Source organism: Corvus kubaryi, unplaced genomic scaffold (assembly GCF_017639235.1).
Source record: "Corvus kubaryi isolate FWS band 111438036 unplaced genomic scaffold, C.kubaryi_AGA036_p1.0 split3-73, whole genome shotgun sequence".
In the NCBI taxonomy this organism is placed as follows: domain Eukaryota; kingdom Metazoa; phylum Chordata; class Aves; order Passeriformes; family Corvidae; genus Corvus; species Corvus kubaryi.
Genome location: NW_024582091.1, coordinates 14,681,193 through 14,706,159, shown reverse-complemented (window position 1 = coordinate 14,706,159; position 24,967 = coordinate 14,681,193). Strand labels below are relative to the sequence as shown.

At 40.9% G+C, this 24,967-nt stretch overlaps 2 protein-coding genes across 3 annotated transcripts in view; one reads left to right on the top strand and one right to left on the bottom strand.

The window, feature by feature from the left end:
* ME1 (malic enzyme 1) overlaps nt 1–18,743 on the top strand; it is a 159,465-nt gene extending 140,722 nt beyond the window's left edge. Inside the window, exons 10-14 of the mRNA XM_042016261.1 lie at nt 7,251–7,356; nt 10,194–10,336; nt 12,372–12,545; nt 16,447–16,545; nt 18,388–18,743. Coding sequence (XP_041872195.1) covers nt 7,251–7,356; nt 10,194–10,336; nt 12,372–12,545; nt 16,447–16,545; nt 18,388–18,546 — 681 coding nt within the window. The 3' untranslated portion in view covers nt 18,547–18,743. The remainder of the gene's footprint in view (nt 1–7,250; nt 7,357–10,193; nt 10,337–12,371; nt 12,546–16,446; nt 16,546–18,387) is intronic.
* Nucleotides 18,744–21,263: 2,520 nt separating this feature from the next.
* RWDD2A (RWD domain containing 2A) lies at nt 21,264–24,961 on the bottom strand. 2 transcript variants are annotated; one of them, XM_042016263.1, is made up of 3 exons: nt 24,812–24,961; nt 23,764–23,982; nt 21,264–22,226 (listed from the first exon to the last, which is right to left on the bottom strand). In XM_042016263.1, exons 2-3 carry the CDS (start codon nt 23,974–23,976, stop codon nt 21,549–21,551), a joined length of 891 nt encoding a protein of 296 aa, XP_041872197.1. In that variant the 5' UTR covers nt 23,977–23,982; nt 24,812–24,961; the 3' UTR covers nt 21,264–21,548. The 2 variants fall into 2 exon arrangements, with proteins under 2 accessions (XP_041872197.1, XP_041872196.1); XM_042016262.1 differs by lacking the exon at nt 24,812–24,961 and adding an exon at nt 24,508–24,767.
* Between the last annotated feature and the right edge of the window lie 6 nt (nt 24,962–24,967).

Genomic DNA, 24,967 nt, shown 5'->3' with positions numbered 1-24,967 from the left:
TTTGGGTGGTTTATAATTTCTTTTGCTCATGCTCTGCTCCTGAAATTAATGATTGATTTGCTCAGTTTTCTGCTGTTCTGTGGATTTGTGATTTGCTCTGGTTCTCAGAGCTTATCTTGTGCTTATAACTTTTGTCCTGCCTGTTAACCTTGTTAACCTATTATCCATGTGTGCTTATTTACGTGGAAATGGTACTTTATAAATTTTACAGAACTTAAACGCCCTACTCTTCTAACATTGTGTTTTAAAGTCAACACCAGAATTTTATTTCTTCTCTTAATTGTATGTTTTACTGTCAACTATTATGACACTGTCTCCTCAAAATGTTGTGTTTTTTCACACAGTTGGCACCAAACTGTTTATTAGTTGCGTGCCCAAGTTGCCTTGTTTGATTTTAATGTACTCTCTTCACCTTTAGGTGTTAGGTGATGGGCCTGATCAGGAGCCACTGTCACTCTATAATTAGTCTCAGTATGGGGTTTTGGGAGGGCTTACATGTCTCTGCTTTTTGGTTCGTAAATGAGGTGGCACAGGAGTGCCTGTCACCTGCAGGCCCTTGGACTTCAGTCAAACCCTGCCCAAAGAGTTCATGTCCATACGTTCACCTTTTTTATTTTGCATTTTGTGATTTCTTGTGCCTGATGCTGTTCTGGAGTTCTGGCTAGGGGGGAGCCTGGCCTGACTCCTCCCAGCCTGCTCTCTGTGCCCCTCCTATCCTGTCCCTTTCATGATTCTGGGGCCCCCCCCATGGAGTCCCACTGTAGTCCATGCCTAGAGCTCTCAAGAACCTTTAGACCATGGATTTATTTGTGATGAAACAGATAAAAAGCCATGTAGAGACCATCACCCAAAAGGGAGGTGCATCATCACCTTCTCCCATGACTCTTAACCACTTTCTTTTTTCACAGCTGTTTTTTGTTTGTTTTACTCTTAACTCTGCAGTAGGGAACTCACAGGAAAAATGCAAGCAAAACCCAAACATTTGCAGTTGGAAATACTCAGCTTACTAATGGACTGCTTTGCTCCCTGGTCTACAGTTCCCATGTCTTTTGTGGTTCTCATGTCTTCAGTATTTAAGAACCTCAAAATATTTTATTAATTTATCTGTGTACTGATCTCTGAGCTCTTGTTTAAATAAGCCACAGTTGACACAGTGAAATGGAGGCAAGTGTTGATATAAATAGATTTGTGCCTCCCTGGTGGTGAGACGGGATGAGTGCCAGCACTGCCTCAAATGTGGGACAGTGCAGTCGTCAGGGTGCTCTTCCTTATTCCCAGCTGCCTCCCAGCTGATGGAAAGAGAAGTTCATGGAGAGCTTCCAGCCCTGCTTCTCTCGCCTTGCTGGCACAGAGCTGCTCTGCTCTTCAGCCCTGGTTTGTGGAGCAGCCCCGACAGAACCAGTTCAAACAGGCCATGGCATCAGGCTGCACATTGGTGGTATTTGTAAGGTTTGCCTCCCATTTTCTAATTTCCCATATAGATGTCTGCTGTGCAGTCTGGTCTCCTGTTTTTACAGCTGTTTTCTATGAAAATTCTCAGGGTTTTATTGATGGGTCATTTTTGTTTGTTATCTGAGCCTCAATTTGGCTATAATATGACGATAAGAGTAACTTTCTGTGAAAACTGTGATGTACATTTGCTTGAAACCTGATCAGACCCTTAAACTAAAAGCTTCAGAACCCTCCCTGAAACTGCTCCCTATGAACTGCTTTCATTTCAATTCCAACATACAAGCAATTTTTTCATAGAACTGTTAACTACTGAGTCCTGTTACTTCCTTTTGCTCCTTGATTTGAAAGGTCCTGGTGTTCATGTGACTGTGTTTTGTAATAATAGAATATAATACCAGTGATTCTGACCCATTAAGGAGTAGGGACATTTTAGGATTGCCAGCATCTTTCATACATAATGTCACAATCAGAGAATGCTGCTATTGTTTCTTTATCTCTGTACTTCATCTGCTGATTTAACACAGTCCACCTTTGTAATTCATTTGCTAATAAAGAATTTAGTTCATATTACTTTTCATCTCAGACACCATGATGACTTCTAATATATCTGCTTTCAGGCTGCTTTGTTCTCTTTTGTTCAAATCCAAAATAACCCAAAGGTTTCTTGGTACAGAATTATACTGTGATGGAGGCAATACTTTTCCACTACAAAGTAATTTCTGGAATTTTCATCGAGTCTTTGGACTTAAGGCTTATTAATCTTTTTGAGTGTTAATATTCTCAACCTTCAGTATTCTAGTGAAAGTGTATTGTATAGTTTATTCAGGCAGCCTAATTATCCATTGAAGATACTATGACTTTCTTTGTGGTACATTAGTTCTTAGTAGTTTTTTGGTTGGCTGTTTTTATTTTCTGCTTTGGTTTTGTTTTTTGGGTTTTTTTTTTTCCAATTCACAAAAACTTATTATAATGCCCCTGGCAAATTACTTATTCTATAAAAGATAAGAAAAACATACAAGATTATATAGCATTGCAAATTATAAGGAAATAATTTTGGTGCTTTTAAAATTTCTTTCTTGGGATGCTGAATACATTTGGGAAGTAAGAGCAAGAAGAATATGTAGCCTCTTTTTCTCTCTTTGCCTTCCTCTAAATAGCTGCACAGGTATCACATAAATCTCTGGGTTATCTGCGGATTTCAGTGTGAAAGACTTTCTATTTGGATTTGGGTAGCGTCCCTTGGTGCAGGAGAGAGACATATATCTTTATGTACATCTACATATGTTATACCTAATAGAAAACATGATACACCTTAAGACAGCTGATGTCTGGGCTAGAGGAGTCTTCATACAGCTACTTGAACAACAGTTCAGTAACATCCTTTGATAGGAGCTCCTGGAAAAAATCTCTCCAAAAAATCCTTCTGCTGTGTGGTGAGCAGTGAAACAGTGAGACTGTACAGAGGTTTGGTGTACTGCAGAGGTCTTTAAACTGCTGTTTTTTCTGAGCCCTTTTCATTGCCTGAATGAATTTTTAATAATGCTGAAAGAGCAGGACAGTGGACTTAGAAGACATCTGAATGTGACTGAAGATGATGTTTCTACTTAAAAGACTCAGATCTTCATACACAGAACCTCAGAGCTCATTCAAACTCTTCAAAGTTTGGGGTATTTTACATTTTTTCTTTTTCCTATTAGAAGAAGAAGGGAAATACCAGTAAGCTCTGTGCCACATTAGTATCTTAGGATTATGGAGATGCAGGCAGACCAGAGCAATTTCTGATTTATGCTGCATTGTGTTGATCCTTTACAGCTCATTTCCCAGCAGCCAAAGGCTGGCTAAGCCAGGGCTGGAAATGGAAATGTCAGAAGACAGGCTCTGTGCTTCTGGAAGATGTTTCAGAGCAGCTCAACACTGACAGGTTCAGCCACTTTGCATCTCTCCAGTGTCAGGAAGGAGACAAGACAGCAACATGCAAATCCAGAACTGAGACTTCTGCATTTTGGCTCCATCCTCTTCTTTCTGCTGACTGAAAAAGCTTTGTGATTTCTTATTCCAGCTATAGGCATTCAGGCATGAATGTCTGGAAGCTTGTACTAAATGGCCTGGCAACCCCTTATTTTATGGAAGATACACAAAACTGAATTGTTTCTTCCTTCCTGCAGGCCCTTGCTTCTCCTGTTGGCAGGGCAGAGGAAAGCTAGTTGTGCTCTTGCTGCTGCCTTTCTACTTGGTGGAGAGCAGAACTTAAGCATTTGTCAGTTTGTGGAGAAAAAAAAATATCATCTAAAGCACTGGCCTCTAAACTATTGGAGTTTTGTAATCAAATCAACTGGCTGATCTTGAAATCATGGAGATGTTTAGGGAGGTGTTATGTAGCTCCTTTAGATCACTGAATTAACAATTAAAATACATTTCTGACACCTCTCCTATGAGGAAAGGCTGAGAGAATTGGGATTGTTCAGCCTGAAGAACAGAAGGCCCCAGGAGATGTTCTATCAGCCTTCCAGTACCCAAAGGGGCCTATAAGCTGGAGAGGGACTTTTTACAGGGGCATAGGACAAGGGATTACAGCTTTAAATTGAAAGAGGGTCAATTCAGATTAGAAATTAGGAAGAATTTTTTTTACAGTGAAGGTGGTGAGACATTGGAACAGGTTGCCCAGAGAAATTGTGGATGCCCCATTCCTGGCAGTGTTCAAGGCCAGGCTGGATGGGGCTTTGAGCAACCTGGTCTAGTGGAAGGTGTCCCTGCCCATGGCAGGCTGGGTGGAATGAGATGATCTTTAAGGTCCCTTCCAACCCAAACCATTATATGATTCCAATTTATTTTAAAATAGATATTTAAAGAAAAACCCCATACCATATAATTTCTTTTATAAGCATTTTCCAAGCAAAAATCTCTATGCACATAGCTGTTGTTATTTTTGCTAAGCCACATAATTTAGTATTTCATTCTTAGTTAGTATACTAGAAAAATATATTTTTGGAGACATGATCTATGCTGACTAATGGGATCAAACTAATTCAGACCAAAGCTGAATAAATAAATAAATTTTAAATTGTTTGGGTTTTGACTTGCATTGGGTTTTTTGTTTGTTTCTATTATTTTTTTTTAGAATGGTAAAATGTCATGAGTGATATCAAGAGCAGATAGAAATTAGGATAAGGCAGAAGTGAATCTGACCTGAGCTGACCCATCTGGCTAGCACTAGTCTTGCTAGCTAGCAGCCTGAAAAACGTTGCAGTGGATCACATCCTTACTGTTTGAGTACTCCTTTGTAGCTAATTAAATGAGAGATCATTCTCAGTGCCAGGACTTTGAATCCTTGGTGTTTCATCAATAAGCATTTTAACACCTCCTCGAAAGCCAGTCAAGTGTAAAACTGTGTAAAGAACTAAATCTGCTTCATGAAGGATTTTGGTTATTTGCTTTGACTAAAACTGAAAATTAAAGAATATCAACATTTTTATCCACTAAGATGTCAGCCTGATCTCTTGGCTGTTACATACTGTGGAAAAAAAACAAAGGTCACCTTTCCTGAGCAATCTGTCCAGATCTGCAGATCCTGGAGGGGCTCAGAACTACCAGCCTGCCAGAGCCTGAAGAGTGAGCTGGTCACAGCCCTTGGAGATGACTTCTTTTTCCTTGGTAGCCCAAGGCAGTCTCCTAGAGGTGGGGTTTTAAAGTCTGATGGAAAACTGGCCTCCTCAGCAGCAGCATGATGAGCCATTAAGGAACCATCTAAAGAAGCAGCCTGGGACTGGATGGTGGCCCAGGGCACCCACTCCTGGCTCCCCAGCAAACCTGCCTCCAAGTGAGGCTCCACCAAGCATTTTAATTCCAACCAACCCACAGATTTGAGTGAAAAGTGCCTTTTATTATAGTATTTTGAATTAATCCTAGCAACAAGCTTTTGGTCTGGAAGTCATAAATGTTGGGGTTTCTTTTTCTTTGCTGACTAAAAAGAAAGCTTCATATTTTTCCCTTGGAAACGTTAAGGAAAATTCCTGCTTTAAAATGAGATGGGTCTAAAGTGTGTGTGCAGACTGTGGGGACATCTGCTGGCATGCTGGGAAATGGCAGACTGCAAAATGCATATGATGGTGGAATGATTCAGGCATAAATATGCCAAAAATTATTAATACTGCAGCATTCCCTCAGGGCTGACAATTTCACATTTTATCCACAAAGGAAACCAAGTGCCCATATCTCAGTATTTCCGTGCTAATCACTGTAGGAGATCACTTCAGACCTGCATAAGCCCATCCAGATATAAAAATGTGTAGAAAAGAGAGATCTCTGGAAATGCCCTGTAGTCGTGGGTGAGCTAAAAGAAGCTGGCATGCTGTGGGGCAGAGCAGCTCAATCAGCCCCGACCACGTAACAGCCTCCCACAGCTTCCTGTGGCACCCTTGGGATGGAAGCACTTTCCTTGCAGCTGGAAATGAGAAACAGCCTCTTCTTCAGCCCACCAACTCTTGCAGTGGCTGTCCCAGGACCAGCAGAGGAGCTTCCGTGATGGGACTGGCACAGCCACATGCTGCCACCCTGCAGAGCTGGGGTCTGAAAGGAAGTACCAACTTTCTCACCGTGGCTTATGTCTGATGGTGTATGCAGGCCTAAGCTGAGCCAAAATTTTCAAATTCATAGACTTTGATGGACTTGTGGAACGAATTTTATTCAAGCACTGAATACTTCAGTGTAGTCTTAATAAACTTGCTAGGATTAAGGAAACTTTCATCTTATCAGTTGTAAAAGGTGTGGCTGGGGAGACAATACATATCTGCTCTGGCTATTTGGTCAAAATTACATTTAGCATTCAATGTTCCTCATGTACTTCCCCACATATCTGTTTAATCTGCTTCTTTCTGTATGAAATTGTAAGATGTTTGAGGGGCTGGAATCATCTTCCAGACTTGTGTTTGAAAAGTGCCTTTGCAGTGATGTTTTCTGCAGGCACGAGACTAAAACAAGAGGTGGACATGTGCGCATTTTAAACTTTTCTGCTGAAATTTTCAGATGTCTGTGTATACACAGACAGAGCTGTGTAAATACAGACAGAGCTCTCTGTATTTAGACAACTAACAGAATTTTCACAAATTCTGGCCCATTCTCACCCTGCACTCCATGTTACTTACACTGAGCTCAAACCCACAGCTCAAGTCAATGTCAGTGATACTCTATAGCCCTTTCTCCTGCATCCATCATATTCCATTTGGAAACCTTGTTGGGCATCAGTGGATGGAAATTGCCAGTAGAGATCAGGGCAAAAGTTTTTTCACAGCAGAGTCAATTTTGTTAATGCAAAAACAGTGCACCAGACAGTTGATTAAAATTATTTTAATTCCATCCTTAATAATGAATGACTTAAATATGAAAAATATGAAGAAGCATGTAGGCTCTCCTATAGTCTAAATAGTCACACCATATAGTCTCCATACTTACAGACAAGAGCAAAGCTGAAAAAGCTAGGAAAAACTATTTTTACTTTGCTAAGTTTTGCTAAGTTACAAATCTCATATAATTGCTCAAATAGATGTTAATACCATGGTGTTCTACAGCTATTTTCAATTTAAAGTACAATTAATGAATTTATCTACTGCTTAGAGAAATAGATTAGTCCTAAATTATCCTAAGGATGTTAGCTGTACACAATGTAACTTTGTCTCATATGACAGATGCAAAAGTAGAAATGAAAATAGCATGTGTTAAACCAGATACTTTGTAAACTGATTATCCCAGGATATTAGGTTCCATTAAACTTAAATATATTTTTCTTGTTGTTCCTTACTCAGGGGCGTGCCTCATTAACACCTGAGAAACAGCGTTTTGCCCATGAACATGGTGAAATGAAAAATCTAGAAGATATTGTTAAGGATATAAAACCGTCCGTGCTAATAGGTAATTTCTTTGAATTTAAAGCAATGACCTTATTCTTTGTTGAAAAAAAATGGGGATGTGGCTTTGTCTAAAGACAAGATCAAGTTCCTCTGAACAGAGTTTACCTTTGTGTGTTTTCAGAAAACACTGGGTGCATAATGGACTCTATTAAGCAACTGAACAAATGCTAACTATCCAAGCATGTAACACTGCTTTCATTCTGAGCCATCCATTTTACAGGGGAAAGAATCCAATTGGGTTTAAACATCTGATGGAGGACCTTACCACCTTCCTAAATTACTTCTGATTTAATGTGGAGGGTGTAATACAAATAACCTTAGACTTAGAGTGAGAAAACTGAGCTAAGCTCATGTAAAGCTGTGCAAACGTGAGGGTGCTGTATCTGCATCTTTTTTTGCTCACATTTAGATTCTTAGCCAGCAGTCCTTTCTGCAGACCAAAATGCACATTTTATGAACACTTTTTCTGTTGTAAAAGCAAAAGGATTGTGATCTCAATAACAAGATTGCTCAGCTCTCTGTAGAGAGCTGAGGTTATTGCATTTTAGTGGCAGTTTTAGGAATGAACTGCAAGTACTCTTGGGTTTTTTTTTTATAAGTAAGACTTCAAGGTTAATCTATCTGTCTAGTAAAGTCATTCATAAGGTGCTAGAAAAACTGAAATGCCACAGTGAAAATTATCCTACATTTTAACAGCTACCTTTTTGACTATGCCTAGACCACATGGTCCTTGTTTAGTAACATCTGCTTTTGCCAGTGATCATCAGTGAGGTAAATGAAGTGTTTCTTTTCCTGTGCTACATAAAGATATGACTGCAAGAGGAGACAAAGTGGTGTAGAGAATTTAGGTAGTAGACTACAAGGCTGAAAAAGCTAGAGGGACAGAAGAATAAAATGAATGAATATTTATCCAAATAAAGGTGTGTGGATGCTCAGGGAAGATCTGCTGTCATGAAATATGGGTCTTTACTGTGTATCACTTTTATGTGTAAACCTACGTGACTCTTCCTCAAGGTCACTTTCATTTATCAGTTCTGTATAATGAAGGCTCTTCCATCGGAAACAGCAATAGAAACTAATATTGGGGATTTTTGGTTTGAGTGACTAGACGTTCACTATGTTCATTGGAGTAGCAGGAGTCATGGGAAAATAGGTTGATAGTCCTTCTCCCACTGTTTTATGTAGCTCTGTCTGAGCAAATCCTCATACACATTTCATTGCCTGCAATGGCTCAAGGAAAAGCCCTAATTTAGCTTGACCCAGTCTAAGAAACTGCAATTAAAAAAAAAAAAAGAAAAGAAATAAATAGCCAAGGAGCATTTTGTTTTAAGTCCTGAAGATAGTTGTCATTCTTACTGTTGGCTGTCCAGAAGCAGTTTTAGAAGTTATTAAACACTTGGCAACTGAAGATTTAACCAGAGGCTAAGGTGTATAACAGGCTCTTATACATCGAACATAGAGTGGCTCAGCTGGTCTATCAGAGCTTTTGCATCTAAGCATCTTTGTCCATTCATAGAAGGTGAAGTACAAGAGCTCAGAGTTGCAAAAAACAGTAGTATGTGACAGATATGCCATGCTTCATGTGGAATCAGTCAGAAAATACTCTGTGGTGTCTTAAAGAAGTATTAGTCCTGAAGCATGACCCTCGAGCCAGCTCTGGGCAGGGAGGGCCCCTTTCACCTCCCTCCAAGGACCTTGTGCTCTCCTCAGGCAGATACCAAGCTGTCCTTTAAGACTGGGTGCTGTCAGGATGTTCATTTGAGCATCAGTGACAAGACATTACAGTACTGACCTGAGAAGGGCCCAAGTTCCAGGCTCTCCTCTCCCAGACTGGGTTTTAATCAATTTCCAGTCCCCCAAGAGAGGGAAAACCAGCTCTTTTTCCTGCTTTTGAAACTCAGATCCTGTGGAAAACAGAATGGGGTGTCAGACACTGGGGTCTCTGAGGAAGAAGGAGGCTACCCTCTCTCCAAGCCAGGTGAGAGTGGCCTCTGGTAAAATAAAGATCTTTAGTTTTACTCCAAGATCTGTTTATCTGTTTATTTTCACTGAAGGTGTGGATATCCTTGAATTCCCAGCTGTTATAGATTAGTCACACAGACGGGTATATTTGACATCTCAGAAACATCACACACCCCCTTCTTTGGCTGTGAATTGTCTGAGGTCCAAAATCTAAGTACTGGCTACGAGTCTGCAGTGCATCAGAATGCAACCTAAGTTAGAGGATTTCGTGTTGCAAGAGTGGCATTCAGTTCCTATAAAAAGCATTTATAAATGTAGACAATATGGGGAATAGAAAAGCATCTCTGATGCAATGAAAAGGGATGTATTAAAAAAATTGTTGCTGTCAGGGAAGGCTTAGACTCAAAATTGGGATTATTTGTCAACTCAGCTCAGATGTAGAAGGCAGAAACTTTACTCATCATGTCAGAAAAACCTGAAATCTGACACACTGGATTTGGGAGAAACTATGCAGTCTGTGGAATAAAACTTTAGGACCCAGAGCTGCATCTGTCTGGTCCGCACTGGACTTAGCAGCAGGTAAGGTGATAGATTTCTATTTCACACAAAGAGCTTGAGAAAAGGGAAAGGAGAAATTCACCTGATCGTACAGGGGCAAACAAGTTCTGCCTTATGCTAGGGATAATACTGAAGTTCCACTATTGCAAAATCTTTTATACAAAACTTTATTTTAACGACATGTTAGGAAAAAGGTTGAACTCCATTTTAGAGAGGGAGACAGTAAAAGGAGCTCTGTTCTTTTACAAGTGACATGCGTGCCTTGCCCTGAACTGATTTCATTTGTGTATTTGTTATGTGTGTGTTTTTCTTATTTAGGAGTTGCTGCAATTGGTGGTGCTTTTACTACACAAATTCTTCAGGATATGGCTGCTCTAAACAAACGTCCTATCATTTTTGCTCTCAGCAATCCTACCAGCAAAGCAGAATGCACTGCTGAGCAGTGCTACAAATACACAGAGGTAACCAAAGATTAATATCTTTTCAGTTTAAGTCATGAAAAGTAAATCTGAAATTAAATTTTAAATGGGAAAAAGACAGAGGGTGGAGTAGCAAGTACTAATAATGTCTCTGTGCATAGATAAAATGAGTTAAATTAAATAAAAGATTTTTCAGATTTTATCAAGACAATTTCACTGAATTCACAGCATGCTTGCACTCTCATAAAAACATGTCATAGCTTTTATTGGTGTCAGGCAACACTCATAGTCTTTATTACAACCAAAGCATCAGTCACCATCAATCATTAAAACATGATGTCTGTTTTTGAACTGTACTGTTTCGTGTAATATATACGCACAGTGGCATGCTTTTCATTTGAGATTTCATAAATACTCTTCAGGGTGAGAAAATATTTCAATACATGAAACAGAATCTTTAAAATCATTCTGTATTAAGAACTGGGTTAATTGACTCTTCTTACAAAGTTTTCTATTATATAAACATAGGTGAAAATTCAGAGAAGTGTGCTTGCTTATTTGTTATAGAAGTACTGATAAACATGTTATCCTGTAATTCAGCCTAGAATTTAAAAAGTGTGAGTACCTTACTGTATGTGTTTCACAGTGGATGTATTTGGATTGCTTGTCAAATACAGGGCATTTTGAATGACAGTTTCTCAGTGTTTAAAAGACAAATTTAGCGTGTCCATTCCCCACAGCACAGATGCAATTACAGCCCAGTGCAGGAGCCAGGGAAGCAGCCTACGTGAAGGGTTGGTTGTAGCGGGTAACCACATGTGGTAAACAGAGCAGAAGACACTCTGAAGTATTTGATCTGTCACCAAAATGTATAATAACCAGGCTAGGATTATAGTGCATGACACCAAACCAAAGAGAATATTCTTCTGAAGAGCTGAATAGCAACAGTGGCCTATTTAAAAATGCACTTTTCCAGTTCTCTAAAACAGGCATGGATACAGAGTGCCTCTGAAGTATTTAACAGTGATATTTATCACTTTAGCAGTGCTAGCATAAATAAAGGCTGGCTTTTCTTCCCTACCTGAATTCACTGCTTAAATTGGAGGGTGCTCTCTCCCCAGAGAGGCAGGAGCCAGGGGCCTTTGGGCTGCGGACACACAGCTGTGCAGCGTCACTCCACATGAACTACAGCCTAAACCAAGTTAGAGCCAGGTCTCTTGTCCTCAGGACAGTGTCATGGTATAACTTGTACCCATATAGCTAAATTCTCTTAATTCCCCCAAACAGACTGGCTCTTCTTACTGTCTACCTGCACCAACTTGGGCATGGTGCCTGGGCCCTGCCAGCCACAATCCTACCTGGCATTACCCAAAAATCTGCTGGGAAACATTGTACTGGTTTATCGGTGCTGGCAGGTGCCTGAGTTGGTGCCCTCACCCTACTCAGTATGTTACCAAGATAGGACCCCCAAGGTCCTGGCAGAGGAGGTTCCACACTGATTTGTGCTGTTGCTCTATGGGATGATGTTCCTGGGACAGAGCTTGCACCTCTGTCATTCTGTTGAGCTGTGGAATGGGCTCGAGGGCCTGAAGTGGGGGATTGGGAAGAAAAGAGAGCTCTGCCTGCCCACAGCTCCTCAGAAATCTCCCCATCCAAAAGGGCAACATTTAGTTGCCTTAGTATCTATTGGGACACTATTGGGAAAAAAGTCCAGTAGCATCACCTGTTGCTACCATAGCAATATTGCCCACTTTGAGTTTTACAACTCTGGATGCATACCATGTGCCTTCTTCTGGCATGGATGCACAAAGGGAATAATCACTGCAGGCTTCAGTTTCTCTCCTTCTAAATTGTACAGATATAGTTAGAGAGCCACAGAGAATCACCAGTGATCTCCAGGATCAGCATCCTGATGTTCTTGAGACATATTCAGGCAAATAGCTCTAAAACCCTCTCAGAAGAGATGCTAAATAGATGCAACCCAGCTTCCACAGTGGTGGATATTTAAAAGGATGTGTGAAATATTTCAACAGCAATCTCTCAATTAACTTGCTTTCTTTTTATTCTTACAATTTAGGGACGTGGCATTTTTGCCAGTGGAAGTCCTTTTGATCCTGTCACTCTTCCAAGTGGACAAACTCTCTATCCTGGACAGGGTAACAATTCCTATGTGTTCCCAGGAGTTGCCCTTGGCGTTATTTCATGTGGACTGAGACATATTGACGAGGATGTATTCCTCACAACTGCTGAGGTACTGTATTCAAAATTATTTAAATTCCTTAATTTAGTGACTTAGTATTAATGAGCAATTAAACAGGAAGAGCTAAACTTTAAAACTGGAAAAATACTGCTTTCTGTATAAGGCCTTTATTTGCAAGGTATATTGTTCTTTATAAATTGTATTCGAACAAGTCATTTTTAAAAGTCCTTGTTAGACTTTCAAAGGTTTTTTAAGGCGCATGCTATGGCATCTTAAAAGAGGTTTGCAAACAGCCTGCCCTCTGTAAGAAAGACATTCACAATTTCCATCTTTAAAATTAGTAAAAAACCCAGCATGTCTCCACTGGCTTTAACTGTCTTAGAAGGGCAATGATCCATCTCCTAAGCCTTTGGGTAATTATATCCTCCCTTTAAATCCTTCCCTGTAATTTCAGTTGGATATGGTGATCCTCACTTCCTGGTCTAAGCTGCTGTGTTAGAGTTGTCTTACTTCATTGTAGAAGTTGCTTCATTTTGGTTTGTATGAAGTGGTTCCTATATAGTGAGAGCTGATGACAAAAGGTGGTACATGTGTGGATTGAACTTTGTTTCATGTGACAGTCTATGAAGTCAGAAAGAAATCACAGTTCTGAACAAAGACATCTAACAGTCAGGGAAGTAAAATAGTATCAGAAATTGTGAGGAAGCTTTTAAATTCCCACGTGAGGTAGAGGTTCTCTCCTGACTCTTGGGTAAAGGTTTTGCTATACAGTTGCCTTCCCCTAGTAAAATCCCTAGAAAAGTTTGACATATAAAAATGTGGGTTTTGTCTTGCATAGAAAGTTCTGTTGGGGCAGGATCCCTGGGTAGCTGCTCCTCTTACTGCTTGCAGCTCAGGGCTTTCACATCTGGTCTTCTTATGTGTGAGGGGCTGTGGGGCTTGGGTAAGATGAGCACAGCAACAGCTGATGGATGCCAGAGGAGTCTTTGCCAGAAGAGGTGTCAGGGCTGTGAAGGCTGGCAGTGCTGTGTAGGCCCTTAGCTGAATAATTACACTACAGAGCAAAAGCAAAAGTGCTCTTTTTGTTTTATTTTCTTGGCTTTTTTAATGGAAGGATAAAATCAGAATAGTTTTGGGGGTTTTAGAATAGTGTTTAGTACTCTTCATTTGAAATGGAAGCACTCAAGATGCTGCAAAATTTAAAGCACAAAACCCATGCACTTGTTGGGCAAAGGGACCTTCTTAGATTGTAGAGGTAGCTTACCTGAGAACAGAAATTATAAAAAGCAAGCAGCCCAAGCCACATGCCTGCACCTCCTGTTTCTTGCTTTGCCACCCCTCCAATTACATCTGATAGAAGTCACAAATAAGTAGTTATTGTAACTACAACAGATTCTACTTTCAGTGTTCTTTTCTTCCTTCCAAGTAAAATGGAATGTAACTTTGACTTTGGATGGAAAATCTAAGGTACTGTAAGCTGCAATACCTCTGAACTGCGGGCAGTTGTTCTGTGATGACAAGGGATGTTGCCTATTCTTTTAAGTCCTACAAAACACAACAAAAGAGGCAGAGAATTATGAATTAATGAAATATTCTTGCATGTGTGACCTGCAGTTTAGTTCACAAATAATCCTACAAATTCTTTTCATTATGGAGAATATGTCCTCCAAAAACCAAGCTGCCCCCATTTGCTTTATGACATTTGTCTTGGTTGCCTTGCATTTAGGTTCTGCATTAATGCTTATCTAATTTTTCTATTAAAAACTTGAATTAATTAAAATTTAGAACATGAAAATAGCCATACTGGGTTGGATCTAAGGTACACACAGCTTGGTATCTTCCTGTGAAAGCAATCACTAACAGAAGCTGAGGAAAAGAGGATCAAAAAGGGAGAAATACAGTGATCCTTCTGCTGAAATGGCTTCTCAGATTCTGGCAGCCTTTACTGTCTGGCCTTCCTGTGCCGGATGTTTTATCCCTGTATGGATTTCTCCTTCATAAATGAGCTTAGTGGCTTTTTGAACATGTTTATACATTTGAGCATTTTTGGCAATCAGTATCACAATTTAGTTATGAGTCCTGAGGATAAAGAAACTCTTATGATTTTCTGCTGTTTGATGATTTGGTTTCCCTATGGTGCCATAAGAAATGTTCACCTTCAATTGTCTTTTGCATTTCCTTTCAGTCTTCTCTTTTCCTCCCAAGTCTATTTTATTATTTTTTGTCTCCTTGATCAAAAAATAATTTTTTTATCATCTTTGTTATTTTCTATACCCCCTCATGCTTCTACCCCATTTTTGTTTGAAGTATGTGGAGAAAAACCACACCCTGCTCCAAGTGGGGTTACGTTCTGGATTTATACATTGGCACAGTTATGTTTTCTGTCTTATCTTCTCAGTAGTACCAAATGTTGATTCATCATATTTTCCCCTGCCACTGATCTGCTGTTCTCCAGGAATGTTTTTCAAAGATCACATGAAGAGGGTATCATTCTCTTTGAAAATGCTTGGGTTTGTGTTTTTGCAGTTTTCAGTGCTGTTACAGGAGTAAGTCTGAAGGAACAGCATGGCATCTATACATTTGATCTTGCTACCTCCCCCACTTTGAGCACTGCCCAAATATTTTGTGGCTTACCATCTATCAAAAACAGAATCACAAAAGAGAAGTTCTCCGCTCCTGAACCTTTTATTTTCAGTGATGCATTACAGTAAGAGCAACTTGCTGTTGATTGCTTCAGCTTTCATCTTTCCTGCAGAGCCCTCTTAAGCTGTTAACATCAGACACCTCATGTTGTAAGTGCCTCCTTACATTCAGATGCACATCAAAGGGCTGTGTAGCATTTTGAAATAACCTGGTTGCTGTTATGGAGAGCAATAACTTGATTTTACATTCTCTTAGCTCCCCCTAGAGGGTTTTTCTCTGCTGTATTTCTCAAGTTCAGGTTTAAATGTAAACAAATAATTTTCTTTCACTTGTTATACTCAAAAGTGTAATCACCTATTGCTCTTGTCAGCATTTTCACTCCAAATGGAAAAACTTAGGACAGCTACCAACATTCTGGTTAAATTGCACAAGAGAACACTGAGTTCTCTTTGAACCTGGAGCTACTTTAGTTCAAACTATTCACCTGCATCTGCTGGAAGGGGTGCATTAATGACATCCAGACACCTGCTTTGATGCCGTCCTAGTTGTTTAGAAGCATATGTACAAGATCCTATTACCCACATGCAACAGGAACTGTAGGAAGTTTTGTTTGTGCTTTGTTTCAAGTATTTTCCTAGAAAATTCCCTCAGAAATGCACTTCTTGTTTCTGTTTGGGCTATGTTACCAGCTGCAAGTCTCAGTGTTTCCTAGACTTTCCTGGTGTTTTCAGAACCTCTTGGTGGGTCATACATGGCTCTACCAGATGTTATCCAGAGCAGAGTTTTCCTTCTATCCACATCTGGATCACCCTAAAAAGCTATTTCAAGTCCCCAAAAGACAAACAAATTGTAGCTAATGATAGCAGAAATACCAGCTGCCAGTAATTTCATTCAGAGCATTTTACACTTAAGGGTTTCAGTTCTGTTCCCTGCACAGGTTGACTTGACGACTGTCAGAATGACAGCTGCTTTTTAATATCCTTGAAGTCTTTGACCCACCTGCAATTGTTGGCTGGAATTTATACCTCACAATGAGCTATTTGCTAGTTTATGTGTGGACTTACTCAAGAATTAAGTTTACCTTTTATTGTCTGAGTGAGAAAAAAAGGTGTAACTCCATAAATTTCTAATTCTTTTGTAGCTTCTCCTAATGCCAAGGGTGGTTCTAAAAAACGCTGCCTAGGTAGATTAAGCAGTATCTGTGTGATTTGTCAAAGTAGAAACATTTCTTTGCCAAAGACAATACCACTGTCTAATCAAGCTACAGCTGCATCTGCATGTCAAGTTAAACATGTTTGTGTTATTTCAGGTTATAGCTCAGCAAGTTACAGATGAGAATTTACAGGAAGGTCGTCTCTACCCTCCATTAGTCACCATTCAGGATGTGTCATTGAAAATTGCTGTGAGGGTAAGTAATTTCAGATTTTCATGGCTTTTCGTCTTCCCACCAGCTCTACGTAGTTTGATTTTATCACCTAACACACCTTCACACAAGTTGGTTTATGTCAATCAATACTGGACACCTAGCAGTTTCAAAATTAAATTTAAATTCATAAATGTAAAGGTAATCCAAATACAAGGAGAGCTGCAGAACTATAGCAAGTGTGTATGTCTGTAGAGAACAGACTCTGCTGTCCACCACAGTCATGCCAGCTGCACAGCTGAAGGGCTTTTGGCCCTTCATGGTTATCAGTTTCAACTTTTTGCTTGTCTTCTGTAACTTTTTTCTACAATTATTGTTCTCGGTCTTTGTCACCTTACTGTGAGTAATTCCACTTCATATTATTTTGAGAGAATAACAAGGAGCCCTCATGCTTGAAACAGTTTCCATAGCTTCACTCATTCTGTATATTTAAGAAAAAAAAATCCTTCTCAAAGTTCATGTCTTCTTAGGCAAGTAGTAACTCTGTTCTGTATGTTACTCTGTCAAAAATGTTACTTAAATTCCTCAGGCAAAATCAAACCAGTTCTGTGTTTGGCAAACACAGTGATAGAAATTCCTGCTCTATTTGTGCATGTTACATAAAATACAAAACAAGGAAAACGTTACCAAGTGATTCTTTCTGCCTGTTCTCTGCTGGAACTTTATTCCTGCAAATACTTACTCTGGCTCATACAACCCAAGAGGTTTAGCAATGGCTTCTGCCTTTTCCAGGAGAGGAACACTATCAAAATATTTTGGAATATCAACCATCGGGTATGAATTCAGACCTTATTCAACCATGATAATTATGTGCACAGACCTGAAGACATCCTTACATAAACATCCAAAGTGCTTCTCAATCAAATGGAGTTGGGATTCAGATTAATCCTAGAAAAGAAGCCTTAATAAGGTGACTTTGGGTCTCAGCTTCTCACCAAACTAAAACAATTTATGTTTTAAAGAGAGCTAAGGAAAGCAGGAAGAAGAATGTCTCCCTTTTATTCAAAAGAGGAGCATTAGAGTGTTTGCCAAACACAGTTTCAAGCAGATCTTTTCACAGTGCTGCTGCATAAAACCTGTCTGCCAGACTTCCTTTCTTTCACAGATGAATGTCCAGTCTGAAGATACTTGTTTCTCAAGCAGGTGATCTTCAGATGTGAGAGGCTACTTTGATGTGTTGAGAGAGCTCCAACCCCTTCCAAACTTAATTTTTGTTGCAGCTGTATTTGTGATGAATAATTGATTCACTTAGGCATGGTCTGGGTGAGGAAAGAGCGAGCAAATATTTGTATTTTCCCCAGCCATCCTGTGCACTGTATAGGATTATTTTTTTCCCATGAGTTTACTTTTTATGAAGTATATTATCAAGCTATGGCAAATACTAAACTTCTCTAATATGCAAAGAGCACGGAAGCTTTGAACAAATCATGCTTTTCTTGCAGTGCTTTGGGAAGATGGTAAACTAGGATAAAGCAATGATAAAAAAGCAGAACTTGTATCTCAGTGCTTGGGGCTTGTGGAATATTTTATCCACCACTGCCCAGTAAAAGCTAAGATACTACTGTGCAAGGAGGAGCACTGTATTTGTAACAGTCTGAAGGTGTAATCCTGTTCAAAAGTAGCCTGAGTCAGACCCACTTAAACACAAACATCATCCTGTTGTAGTCTTACTCACAGGGTACTAACCCGGATCCAGTGTGAACACAGGTGACTGCCAGCACCAGAGGGTGAAGTCTCACCTTGATTTTGAACTAAGTCCTACTTTTAAATGCTGCTAAGTGTACTCAGTTTATCAGCACTAATTAGGATTTTAATGCATCTTTCCAGATTGCAGAAGAAGCCTACAGGAATAACACTGCCTCCACCTATCCTCAGCCCAAGGACCTTGAAGCCTTCATCCGCTCTCAGGTGTACAGCACTGATTACAACAGCTTTGTGGCTGACTCCTACACCTGGCCTGAAGAGGCCATGAAAGTGAAACTGTAAATATTTAATGAAGAATGAACAAATCATCTGCAGTTAAAAAGCATTAAAATATTAAGGTTGTTTCTGCCTAGGAAGACTAAGAATAGCTAATTTTTTAAGATGCAGAAAACTTTTTCTAAATCATAGTATTTGGTTAGAAACTCAGATCAAGAAATCATGAATTATACATCAGAAAATAAATATTAATCTGAAAAATATATTTGCATTGTTTGGTTATTTTGATTCTTACTTTGAGATCTCCTATGCTACAGTTCGACAGATCTTTTTGAAAGAAGTGGTTGTATCCTGAGTCAAGAGTTTTGTCACAACATCAGTGGGAACTTAAGCAGATAAAAGGACACTTAAAAATGCATGTGATGTTTTATCTGTTACAGGTCATAGTGTAATATGCATAATTTGTGAACCTACTATTTAAAAAAACCCCAAGTTTTAAACAACCACAAGGTTAGAATATTTTATTCCAGAGAAAATCCTTACTGGTCACTCTTGTGTGGAGTAATGAAATGAAAATTTTCTAAAAGAACCAAACCTGCAAACCTTTTGTTCACATTTAATTAGAACATTTTAACATTACTAACAATAACATTTAACATTACTAACATTTAACATTAGCTAAGGTAATGTCCTGTATGAGATCAAGGATTTCATTCCCCCAAGATAACCACTGTTTTGATCCATTGCAAATGTTTGGCCTAATTGCTTGAACTCCGTGTTACTGACAAAAAGGGAGTATGAAAATGCCAGGAATAGACTTTGAGGAATCATTAGTTGTTAAACAATTACCACTCTAAGACAAATGTAATATATTTTCTGAATGGTTCTGGAAACAAAGTGTACTTGAACATTTTTTCTACTATTTCTTTCTAATCTTTACTAGAGATTATCTCTAGAAAACCAAATACTAATTTTGTCTAGCCCCTCAACTCTGTCACAGCTGCAGATTACAGGTCCCAAACTCAGAAAGAAAGGCACTTTCTCCCTCACTGCCTAATGGGAACGTGTAAACATTTTTTGCCTCACTGTGCTTTTGGCAGAAGTTATGATCACACAAACAGTACACCTACCACAGTGAAGGAAAATACATTAATCATATTCTGAGCAACCAGAAATACTCTGCATTTCAATGTATTGCTATTGTGAGAAGGGTATTAAAACACTTCCTTGTGTTTCATTGGAAATAAAATAATATCTGTTACTTGTGTTGTCATCAGCTGAGTGTGCTGAAACACAGTCTTTAAACAGCTGCTGTTGAGTGCCTGGGTGTTGGAGCTGATCAGCCAGACCTCTGCAGCTCAGCAGTAAGTCTGCTTTTATTGCTTGGTACCCATTTTCACATTAAGGCACTCAGGCACAAAGTGGGAGGTGGTGGGCTGGTGGTCCTTCAAGGCACAGCTGCTGGGGACTTTCCAGTAGCATTCTTCAACTACATACTGTATTGATGACCTTTAAATATGATCATGCATTATAAACAGGAACACTCACTATCCACATCCGCACTCAGCACGCTTCCCCACAGGAAAACGCTGCCTAATGAACCATTAATAGCACTGCCTCTTGCAAGCTGCTGGAAAATTCAATACTAATTTGACATAGAAAGGATTCTTCAAGTTATTTGTATTTTTATGTAATATTAAATACATATATATAGGGGTTTTTTGCTATTTTCTGTATTTTACATGTATTTCCTTATGTAATGTAGGGGTGAAAACTAAACTTTATCTCATCTGACCCATCTTCATTTCCAAGGTGTTTGGTCTAACAGTGTAAACATAAAATGCCATGAGTTGAGCAGATGAAAAATTGTTATTAACATAACCGGACAGATGCTTTGCCAGATGACGTCCTTGTCTTCTCTCATGGAAGAGACATGGATTTGATGGATGAACCAGTTGGTGGGTAAGGATGGTCACAAAGTTGTAGTCAATGGCTCGATGTCCAAGTGGAGACCAATGAGAGTGACATCCCCAGGGGTTGGGGTTAACATCATTGTCGATGACACGGACAGTGGGAACAAGTGCACCCTCAGCAAGTTAGCTGATGGCACCAAGCTACATGGAGCAGTCAACACACTGGGGGGAAGGGATGTTATCCAGAGGGACCTGGAGAAGTGGGTCTGTGCAAGCCTCATGGTGTTCAACGCCAAGTGCAAGGTCCTGCACCTGGGTCAGGGCAATCCCAAGCACAAACACAGACTGGGAGGAGAATGGATTGAAAGCAGCCCTGAGGAGGATTTGGGGGTATTGGTAGACAAGAAGCTCAACATGAGCCACCAATGAGCACTTGAAGCCAAGAAAGCCAACTGTATCCTAGGCTGCATCAAAAGCAGCATGACCAGCAGGCTGAGGGCGGTGATTCTTACCCTGTCTCACTTTTGTGAGACCTAAACGGGCCACTGCATCCAGCTCTGGGACACAAACATAGTAGGGACATGGACCTGTTGGAGCAAATCCAGAGGAGGGCCACAAAAATGATCAGAGGGCTGGAGCATCTCTCCTATGACAACTGGGTGAGAGAATTGGGATTTTTCAGCCTGGAGAAGAGAAGGCTTTGGAAAGATCTTATAGCGCTTTCCAGTACGTGAAGGGAGCCTACAAGAAGGCTGGAAAGGGATTTTTTTTACAAGCACATGTAGTGACAGGACAAGGGGGGAATGTTTTAAACTGAAAGAGAGTAGGTTTAGATGAGATGTTGGGAAGAAATTCACACAGCACAGTATGGATGAGGAGACAGAAGTGTATAATTCCTAACACCCTGCGGAATGTTTATCACTTTGCAAGTGCGTTGAGGCATGGCTCATAGAGACAAATGCCAGTTTTAAAGTCTTAATCACTGAACACGTCTCAAAAATATGTGACGATTCAGCACAGAAGCTGAGATTAACTACTTGAACCATTCATCTCAGATGTTAAAGTTTCCCTTTTCACAATAGCTGTAAGGCACAATATTTCAGTGTTAGCAACATCTCCCGCTCTCCAAAATTAGAACTCTTTATACAGTTTCTCTCAATTGTCTGAAAGTTTGCCTTCAACACCAAATAAAATTTGAAAAATGTGTCCACTTTGGTGCTGTTTCAGGAATTCTAGAAACTGGCCAAGATCCATGTGATAGTCATTCCTCAGGCCATAATCACCATGTGCCTGAAACTGCAGGTCTTCAAAACCATGAAAGAGACGAAGATTATCAATGCTTCCCTCCGTTTCCATATTCTCCACATGCTTGCATGAAATATGCTTCCAGCTGGGATATCTAATATCACGCCAGAACTCTTCACAGTTTTCTTGGAGTCCCTCCACACAGATGACACCAGGTTTCCCAGTTAGGCAGAAGCCAGTCAGATTTAATTTCTTTGCACAGTCAAAAATCTTTTTCCTCAGTTCCTGCCTGTATATGTGATGGCTGTAGATCCACATGCGATGCAGCATTTCCTTAACCCTGACTTCTTTTGAAGCACACTCAGACGAGGTCTTACTGTTTTCCAAGAAAGGCAGGCTGTTGTCCTTCACCCACTGCACAGCCTCACAAACACACAGATCTCCTGAATCCAGAGAGCTGATGTGAGACGCGAGATGAGTATTGAGCTGCAACTGCTGCTGTCTGTGCAGAGCATCTGATCTGGCAAAGAGCTGAGGAGCTACCTGAGGATACATATGAGGAAGGAGAACCTGCAATTCCACCTTTGCCTTAAAAACAGAAGACACAGAGAGACAGAAAATTAATTCTTCCGCAACTGAAGACATGCTAGATTCTTTTTCCCTGTCAGAGGCAGATTATGAGGAGATGTAATTAAGATTGCAGCATCCTAATGACTGGGATTATTTCCACTTCCCTTTTGTCCCAATAATCCATTGTTATTCTGTTCATTTTCTTCTGTTGCATTATGCTGTCACTTTCACAACACTTCCCATGTCATCCAGGCTGCTTTTGTGCTGTTCACAGAACTAATGCTATGGCTTGGGAGAAGGTACACAGTTACCCTCGAGGGATATTTCTAGCTCAGTGTTGCTACAGTGATGAACTGTTGGAGTCAAGGGATTTTGAGAATCTTATCCCTTACCAAATACACATGATTAATGAACTGAGCCCAGCTGCTGTAAAAGAAGGCCAAGAGTTACATGAAACAGTGTTTTTGATTGTACCTACTGTAGAGAGACACATGGCAGGGGTGTTGGAAGTAGATGATCTTTCAGGTTGCTCCCAACCCAAACCATTCTATGATTTGGTGCATTACCATTATTTTAAGCAAGTATTCACCGTACAGAGGAATCAGGATTATAGGGGATAAAAAGATTTATGTACTTTTCAGGTCAGGGAGACCTCTAGACTATCTTATCTGATCTCCCATGAACACTGGGCTGTTGAATTTCTCTTGATTATTCCTACAGTGCCTTCAAATGGAGCACCACAGTTCTTTGGCAGCTGAACCCTGCCTCTAGTCTAGTCCAAGAGCAGGAAAGGATTTATGGATTTATGCATCCTGAGTGCTTCAAGCTCCTGTAGACTGTTAGGGGGTACTCACTACAGTGTACAATCATATGATTAGTCCTACAGAGAGAAGCAAATCATGAAATGACTAATTATCTTTCCAAGTTCCTTGACAATCTGCTATGGAAAAAACCCCACTACTCCTACACAAGCCCTCCCTACATGGTTCATAAAACTTTTCTCTGAAGGTCAGTGAAAGGGTGCATTTTAGAAAGATACCTAAGCTTGTACCTTAAGTTTCAAAACAATTATGAGGCCACCTCATTACCCAGTAAATTGTTCTAAGGCTTAGTTACTTTCATTCCAAGGAAAATGGTTTTTAGGCTGAGTTTGTCTGTTCTCAATTTCTAGTCACTGCATTTGTATGCACTCAGACCTGTGTTCCCTGTGCAAGTATTTACATCAAGTAGTTCAATCCCTTTCTTCAATCAGCTGAACTATTCTAACTTGTTATACTGCGAGTTTGGTTTCTCTGCTCAAAGGCTGGTTTTGTTTTAGTCTTCATGTGACTCCTGTTAGTTGCATTCTGCCATCTGGGGCTATTTTTATGTTACTGTATTTCCAATGCAGATCAGTGTTAGCAGCAGCCATGATTTTCTGTTATTCTTGACATTTCAAAAAGCAAACAAAAATGAGGTGGCTTTTTTACCCCCGTTTTTCTGGGCAGTTTTCAAGCGTGTGCAGAAGGAGTAAAGACAACACCACCCATGAACAGCTCTCCTTGGCAGCTCTCACCTTCGCCTCCCCTACATCAAGAGCGATGCGATATTCCAGCTGCGGGGGCAGGGCTCCGTCAGTGTTCCTCAGGTAGCGCTGGATGCTGGGCACGGCATCCTTATCCAGACTGAACTCCCCTCTTTTGGGAAACATCGAAAGCAGCATTTCCACTTCCAGCAGCTGGAGCTCCAGGCATTCTTTTACCGTGACAGCCATTGCACTGCCCTCCATGCACGCCTGGAACGAGGGCTGGAGTCAAACCCCGGGGTTTGGTGAGGTTTAGCACCACAAGGAAGCCCCAGGATTCTTTAAGGGCAGAATTTAGTTAAACACGGCTGGACACACAGCACTCAGCAGCCGGGCCCTCACAGCCCCACACCGGGCAGGGCTGGGCAGGCGGAGCCTTGCGGGCCCTGCCGGGCTCAGAGATGGAAGAGAGCACGGAATGGAGCCCCGTGTTGATGTGCGTGGGCAGTGATACATTATTTGCGTTATTTATCAGCAGATACACCCCGTGTTGTCAGGGGGTCGTGGGTCAACCCCAGCCGGCAGCCAAGCCCCCCCCACACAGCCGCCTCCCCCGCCCGGGGATCGGGGAGAGAATCGGGAGGGTAAAACGCAGAAAGTTCACGGGCTGCGATAGAGACAGTTCCATAGGGAAAGCAAAAGCCAGGCACACAAGCAAAGCAAGGAATGAATTCAGTGCTTCCCCTGGGCAGGCGGGTGTTCAGCCATCTCCAGGAGAGCAGGGCCCCATCACACCTGACGGTGGCTTGGGAAGACAAACGCCATCACTGCAAACGTTGGCCCCATTCCTCCTTCTTCCCCTGCCTTCTATACTGAGCATGATGCCACATGGTCTGGAATGTCCCTTTGCTCAGTCTGGGTCACCTGTCTCGGCTGTGTCTCCTCCCAACCTCCCAAGCACCCCCAGGCTCCTCCCCAGCGTGGCAGTACGAAAATCAGAAAAGGCCTTGGCTCTGTGTAAGCCCTGCTCAGCAATAACAAAAACATCTCTATATCATCAACCCTGTGTTCAGCACAAATCCAAACCACAGCCCCCTACCAGCCACTGCGAAGAAAATTAACTCCGCCCCAGCCAAAAGGAGCGCACTGGGAGGGCAACTTTGGAACGGGAGCGTGATGTCAGCGAAGCTGTGCGAGACCGGCTGTCCCAGCCCGCGCCGGACACGCCCGGGCCGCTCCCGCCGCCGCCACGCCC

What these genes read in the sequence shown, in the direction of transcription:
- RWDD2A (XM_042016262.1), bottom strand. Translation starts at nt 24,558, where the DNA reads ATGGGGCCAACGTTTGCAGTGATGGCGTTTGTCTTCCCAAGCCACCGT. An exon ending in TCTTCCCAAGCCACCGTCAG is followed by an intron (nt 23,983 to 24,507) that starts GTGTGATGGGGC and finishes CCCTCGTTCCAG; the next exon opens with GCGTGCATGGAGGGCAGTGC. An exon ending in TTGATGTAGGGGAGGCGAAG is followed by an intron (nt 22,227 to 23,763) that starts GTGAGAGCTGCC and finishes TCTGTTTTTAAG; the next exon opens with GCAAAGGTGGAATTGCAGGT.